This window comes from Vipera berus (assembly GCF_964194415.1).
Source record: "Vipera berus genome assembly, chromosome: 3".
In the NCBI taxonomy this organism is placed as follows: domain Eukaryota; kingdom Metazoa; phylum Chordata; class Lepidosauria; order Squamata; family Viperidae; genus Vipera; species Vipera berus.
Window position 1 is genome coordinate 218380807 of NC_138204.1, and position 7623 is coordinate 218388429.

Here is a 7623-nt window from a genome sequence, read left to right on the forward strand (position 1 = left end):
TCAAGTGCTGAGCGTGGGGAAGGGAGGCACAGCCATCCTTTCTGGCTGGCAGCTGCTTGAGAAGGGCTTGGATCCCTGCGCCACCAGCAGGCTGACCCTTGGAGAGGAAGGCGAGGCACGCTTGCCCTTGGCTGGCTGGGTGCATCGAAAGCTGCTGCCGGGTGTGATGACCTGGCGAGACCCACGCTGCTGCTGCAGCCAGGAGCGCCTGCGTGCGAGGTCTTGCCTGCACTGGTGTTCTTGAAAAAGGCGGTGCTGCTGCTCCTGCAAGTGCCTCAGAAAAGCCTTCAGCGTTTGGGCTTGCTTAATGAGGCCAAGAAGCTCATTCTGCAGGCTCCAGTTGTCGGCTTTCACTTGCTTGGTGTGCTGGATGAGGCTGCGTACAGCCGCCTCCTCTGCCAGCTTGGCCAGAATTTGGACCTTCTGCTGAGCATTCATCTCATACTCGGCCGCCTGGTGAAGGAACCGGCTCTTGACTCTGTGCATCTGCTCTGCGTGCTGAATTTTGGTGATCAGCAGCTCCTTCTCCAGCTCCCGTATCTGGGTCAGATGTCGAAGCTGCAGATCCTGCCAGGGCTGCAGCTCGGCCACTTCCCTGTTCAGGAGGAAAAGCTTGTTTTCCAGCTCCATGAGCTGGCGCCTCACCTCCCTCTCTCTCTCGGCACACTGGGCAGCCACTTCTGCTTTCTGCTTCTGGATCTGAGAGAGGTCGGACCGATTCTGGTCGTTCAGGGAAATGATGGCATTCTGACAACGGACGGTTCTCCGGGTTAAGTAAGAGAGGTAGACCTTGCTGGCCTCTCGGACCTGCTGGGCTTCCTTGTCCAGGTACTCATTTTCCGACTGGAAGTGCCGCAGCCGCTGAGAGTAGATGACGACGTGTTCGGAGAGGATGTCGAGTTCCTTCTGCAAGCGCTGCTCCTTCTCACTCACAAAAGGTGCAGCGCCCGAAGGGCCCACAGCCCCGTCCTTGCCTTTGCTTTTCTTCCCTTTGGGCTTTTTCTTCGGGGCCATCTTCGTTAGGCCAAAGGGTGGAACTTTAGATGCTGTTTAAACAAAAGAGTGAGAATGGCAAACCGTCACATCTGTAACCACATCTAGAGATTCGCAGTAACAAAGTTTTCAGAGCTCCCTTGGGGGGGAGCGGTTGAGTTGCATTGTGTCTTGCCCCACCAAATTATGGGTTCTGCCTTGCAGCAAAACAGACAAACTCACAAAAATTCCTCAACAACTTCTCTGAACCTGTTCTAATTTCTCTGGATCATTCTTAAAACATGGCATCCAGAACTGAACACAGTACTGAAGTTATTTAACTCAGAAGCTACAATACTGTGAGTTAAGGTGGGTGGAGGAGCAAAGTAGCTAAGCCCTTGCTGATTGGACCCTCTTTGCTTTTAAACTGCCAGAGGCTGCTGGGAAAAGCTACAATACTGTGAGTTAAGGTAGGTGGAGGAGCAAAATAGTGGCCTGCGCGCCGTGAATCATATAACTAAAAATCAAAAATAGTGGTTTCATCTCAGCATGTCTGGCTTAGTTCAGTGCAACACTTGTTTTGCAGCTGTCTTTCACAGCACTCTTTTCAAACTGGGAAAATGTCCTATCTGTACACAAATCACTAGTCTACAAGGACAGATTATTTATCTAGGGTCTGTAATCTGTGCTCTTCAGGCAGAAATTAGGTGTTCAGCTCAGCCCTTCTACTCTACTGAGCCTCCGTGCTATCAGCCCCCTCTACCGCAAAGATCCTGCAGGAGAAGGGCAGTGTGGACAACCGTGGGATCTGGCAGGGTGAGAGCTGTGAACCATAAACCCAAAGCTTTCGCTGTGTCCCTGCATAACAGATACAGTGCCCTTCCTGACCTTAATAGGGACATTAAGGAAACAGGTCAATTTAGTTGTGATGATAACTCAAATAAGCAGGGGACCATGGTCTGAGATGAACTTGTTTTTGACAGGGAGAAGTGCGAATCAGGTATTACACATCAGTCATGCAAGAAAAGAAAGGTACCCAAAAAGAGAAGCCACCTTCTGGTTGGTGATTCAATTATAAGGGATGTAAATTTAGGAAAGGATACAGAGGTTTCAAAAGGGGTCAGGTGTCTTCCAGGTGCTACTGCCAGTAGGGACAAGAAGTGTATTTTCAAAATAGTCAACAATGCCAGCATTGACTGTGATGTGGATGCTATTGTATGTCTTGGCACTATCTGTCCTAAAAGAATGATTTCCAGAGCTTGGGGCAGGAACTCAGCAGAATAGGCTGTAGGTTCACTTTTTCAGAGGTCTTACCAGTGTATAAGGAGCAAAATGGAAAAGGCCAGCTTATAGCAGAATTTAATATGTGGCTAAAGGAGTGGTGTAAAGGAGAAGGCTTTGGTTATATTGCTACTGCTAAGCTTGTAAGCCGCCCTGAGTCTTCGGAGAAGGGCGGGATATAAATGGAATTAAAATAAAAAAATAAAAAATATATATTAGTCACGATGTCTGTAGCTGGTCCAATGAAAAAATGTACAAAAGAGATGGTCTGCATCCATCCAAGAAAGGGACTGAGTTACTTGGCAATAAATTCACAGCTTTTCTGGAGGAACATTTAAACTAAACCATGGGATCTAAGAAAATAGGGGAAGTCAGGCACCACACAAGTTATGTAGCAAGTAAACACAGGGTCAGTCATAAAGGACTCAAATGTCTATACACCAATGCACAGAGTATGAACAGTAAGCAGGGTGAACTAGAAATTCAGGTAAATGAGGGCGGATATGATATTGTTGCCATTATGGAAACATGTTGGGAAGAAACCCACAAATGGAACACACAGCTAGAGCGATTTAAATTATTTAAAAGAAACATTTAACAAAAGAGGAGGTGGAGTTGCTCTCTATATAAGAAATAACTTTATAGAAATAGAGCACAACAATGATGAAAACTGTAAACTTGAATGCATTTGGGTCAATATAAAAGGGGGAAAAATGACATTGCCATAGGTGTATACTATAGGCTGCCCAACCAAGCAGAGGAAATAGATGAACCTTTTGCTAGTCAGCTAACTAAGGTATGTAGGAAGCACATCACAATAGTAATGGGGGACTTTAATTACCCTGTTATCAACTGGGAGACAAACTGCACCAAGTGGAAAATCAAACAGATTCCTGACAAACTTTCTCTCCCAAAAAGTAAAGAAGGGAACTAGGGGATTAGCCATATTGGATTTAATTCTCACTAACAGAGATGAAATGATAGAAAGTGTCAAAGCCACAGGAACCTTGGGGGGAAATGATTATGCAATATTGGAATTCAACATTATGGAAGCACAAGCAGTTGAACACAGCCAAACTAGAGTCTTGGACTTTAAAAGAGCTAATTTCCATAAACTTAGAGAGACCTTGGGAAGAATTCCATGGATGAGAATCCTAAAGGGGAAAACAACTCAAGAAGCTTGGGAAATTTTGAAAAGTGAGATAATAAAGGCCCAGTCTAGCTCAATACCAACAAAGAATAACAGCTCTCAAAAGAAACCAGCATGGCTGCATAAAGAGCTCTCTGATAAATTGAAAGATAAAAAGGACAAGTATAAGAATTGGAAAGAGGGGCACATAACTAAGGCAGAATATCAGCAAATAGCCCGTACCTGCAAAGATGAAGTGAGGGAAGCTAAGGCTCAAAATGAACTAAGGCTTGCGACCAAAGTCAAAAATAACAAAAAATGCTTCTTTCAACATATAAAAAACAAGAAAAAAGTTAAGGAAATGATTGGTCCATTAGTGGGGGAAAGTGGCAAGAAGGTGACAAGCAATAGGGAGAAAGCAGAACTATTTAACTCGGTTTTTCAATCTGTCTTTACACAAAGGGAAAAAACAGTCCAACCTACCCAAACCAGTGCCATAAAAAACAGAACAGAAACGCAAGTTAAGATAGGCAAGAAAATGGTAAGTGAACACCGGTCCAGCCTAGACGAGTTCAAATCACCAGGACCAGATGGATTACACCCCAAAGTTCTCAAGGAACTGGCAGACGTGATCTCAGAACCACTGAAGTATATTTTTCAAAGATCCTGGAGCACTGGGGAACTACCAGAGGACTGGAAGAGAGCTGATGTAGTTCCCATCTTCAAAAAAAGGGAAAAAATAGATCCAGGAAACTACAGACCTATCAGCCTGACCTCATTACCTGGGAAGATTCTGGAAAAGATAATCAAACAACAAATCAGCGAACACCTTGATGCGAACAAAGTTATCACTAAAAGCCAACATGGGTTTGTCAAAAACAGATCATGCCAGACAAATCTTATTACATTCTTTGACCAAGTGACAAAACTAGTGGAGCAGAGGAATGCTGTAGATATAATTTACTTGGACTTCAGTAAGGCATTTGATAAAGTAGATCACAACCTACTACTTGGTAAGATAGAAAAATGTGGGTTAGATAGCATCACCACCAGATGGATTCGTAGGTGGCTTACAGGCCGTACTCAGTGTGTGGTCCTCAATGGAACCGCATCTACATGGAAGGAAGTGTGTAGTGGGGTGCCCCAGGGCTCTGTTCTGGGCCCAGTGCTCTTCAACATCTTCATCAGCGATTTGGATGAGGGGATAGATGGGGAACTCATCAAATTTGCAGAGGACACCAAGCTGGCAGGAATAGCCAATACTCCAGAAGATAGGCTTAAAATACAGGAGGATCTGGACAGACTCGAACACTGGGCACTATCTAACAAAATGAAATTCAATGGTGAAAAAAGTAAGGTTCTACATTTAGGCAGGAAAAGTCAAATGCACAGGTATAGTATAGGTGGTACCTTGCTCAATAGTAGTAACTGTGAGAGGGAACTCAGAGTCCTAGTAGACAATCACTTCAATATGAGCCAGCAGTGTGCTGCAGCTGCCAAAAAAGCCAACACAGTGCTAGGCTGCATTAACAGAGGGATAGAATCAAGATCACGTGAAGTACTAATAGCACTTTACAATGCCTTGGTAAGGCCACACCTGGAATACTGCATCCAGTTTTGGTCACCACGATGTAAAAAAGATGTTGAGACTCTAGAAAGGGTACAGAGAAGAGCAACAAAGATGATTGGGGGACTGGAGGCTGAAACATATAGGGAACGGTTGCTGGAATTGGGTATGTGTAGTTTAGCGAAGACAAGGGTGAAGGGTGACATGATAGCAGTGTTCCAATATCTCAGGGGCTGCCCCAAAGAAGAGGGAGTCAAGCTATTCTCCAAAGCACCTGAAAGCAGGACAAGAAGCAACGGATGGAAACTAGTCAAGGAGAGAAGCAACCTAGAACTAAGGAGAAACTTCCTGACAGTTAGAACAACTAACCAGTGGAACAACCTGCCTCCAGAAGTGGTGAATGCTCCAACACTGGAAGTTTTTAAGAAGAGACTGGACAGCCACTTGTCTGAAATGGTATAGGGTTTCCTGCCTGAGCAGGGGGTTGGACTAGATGACCTCCAAGGTCCCTTCCAACTTAGTATTATTATTATTATTATTATAGAACAGAATAAATTGTAACAAGCTTTTTCTCCATGGAAAACTCCATGGTTTCTCCAGAGTCACACGGTTTGAGCAGGATGGCATAATAAGTCTAATAAATGCATTTGCATTTTACACTTCTGTTGATGAGGCCTAAAGTTCCTTTTTCATTTTTTTGCAGCCACATCTTACCTCTGGCTCATATTCAATTCACAGTTAACTACTATTCCAAGATGTTTTTCACAAGTGCTAAGTCAAATATCTCCCATCCTATACCCAAGCATTTGATTTCTATTTCTAATGATGAATTTTGCATTTATTCTGAAGCTTTCAGACATGACTTTCTCCTGTAGTAATAGTTACTTCACCTAGGATTTTTGTCCTCTCAACAACACAACAAGCAATCTCTAAGTTCAACAGCAACATCCTTCAGTGGTTACAGTTGAGCAAGATTTGTTTCAAGCCCACTTGTTGCGCAGCGGTGGCCCAGTGGTTAGAAGGCAGCATTGCAGGCTAACTCGAGTCTCACCGGCTCAAGGTTGACTCAGCCTTCCATCCTTCTGAGGTCGGTAAAACGAGGGCCCAGACTTTGGGGGACAATGCAAAGTCTCTTTCTGAGAAACAAGGTATTCTTTTAATAATAATGCCTCAAAGGTCATCATACATAAATCAATGATGAAAGCACCCCTCCACCAGTAGGTTTGATCCCAACATAAGTAATGGAAGATGTGATAAGGAATCAGCATTCATTTTTCCAGAAATGTGCTGCATAACAAGATCATAAGATTGCAATCTGCAACTGAGACAGTTGGAGGCGAGATGGCAAAATGTGCCTTTAGCCGAATGAAGCATGGACACGAGTGATTTGTGATCTCTGAGTAATACAAATGGACTAGAATGTTCTGTAGCCCACACATTTCCTATAATTTCAGAGGTTTTTCCAGAGAAGAATGTGAATGGTTGGCATTCACAACAGGCAACCTTGATCTACCTCAGTCCACAACGAGTGGTATCCAGTCCCACAAGACTGGCATCAGCCGCCAAAAAACTGGGACGTAGGCAGGTTAAGACAGCTTTCAGCTGCTGAAATGCAGCCTCGGTTCCTGCAGACCAAAGCTAAGTGGCTCCCATTCTAATCAGCAGGCTTGGTGGTTCCAAAATATCTGCATAATTAGCACTATATATTTCACAGGACAGCCACAGATAGCTAGATAAGAATGCAGCAAATCCAGCTTCTGAGGAGTGGTGCTTGCACAATAGTTTCAATCTTCTCCTGAACGGATTTAATTTCCTAGGCTGTCCTTAAAAGCCAATCTCTTCAAGATCCAAATGACATTTAACTTAAACCTTCTTCTCTTTAGGTTAAAATCATTTTTCTATTATCACTCAAAAGCTACTCTGTTGATCCCAGAGCACAGTCGCTGTGCATTCAGTTGCTAATACCCACACCACATAATCCCAGAAAGACACACAGGATAAAGTCTGTTGCCTTTTGGTGCATTGTGTGATTGAATAGACTTTTACAGAAACTGCAACAACCATGGTGCATTATATATTGTTGGATGTCAGCACCCACCCTCCTAGAGAAGGAAATATTTTGGGGAATATTAAAAAAGGCAAAATATTATATTTCCCCAAAAGAATAATGAAAAATCTTAGGCAACCCCAAGTCTCCCTGCCCCAAGCAGAAAATAAGCAGAAACCAGCTTTTAGAAATGCAGATTCAGGAATGGAATGGAATGGAATAGAGGAGAGGAGGAGGAGGAGGAGGAGAGAAGAGAAGATAGAATAGAATGGAATGGAATGGAACGGAACGGAACGGAACGGAACGGAACGGAACGGAACGGAACAGAACAGAACAGAACAGAGTAGAGTAGAGTAGAGTAGAGTAGAGTAGAGTAGAATAGAATAGATGGGATCATGATGGGAATAGAATAGAATAGAGAATAGAACAGAGAATAGAATAGAGAATAGAATGGAATAGAATGTAGACTAGAATAATAGAATAGAATAGAATGTAGAATAGAATAGAATGGAATGGAATAGAGTAGAGTAGAGGAGGAGAGAATAGAATAGAATAGAATAGAGTAGAGTAGAGTAGAGTAGAGTAGAGTAGAGTAGAGTAGAGTAGAGTAGAGCAGAGCAGAGTAGA

At 43.6% G+C, this 7623-nt stretch overlaps 1 protein-coding gene across 1 annotated transcript; it reads right to left on the reverse strand.

Moving 5' to 3' along the window:
- CCDC166 (coiled-coil domain containing 166) lies at nt 1-3143 on the reverse strand (the record flags this gene model as incomplete). Its single annotated transcript, XM_081325651.1, has 1 exon — nt 1-3143. Exon 1 carries the CDS (start codon nt 1012-1014, stop codon nt 1-3), a length of 1014 nt encoding a protein of 337 aa, XP_081181777.1. The 5' UTR covers nt 1015-3143.
- Between the last annotated feature and the right edge of the window lie 4480 nt (nt 3144-7623).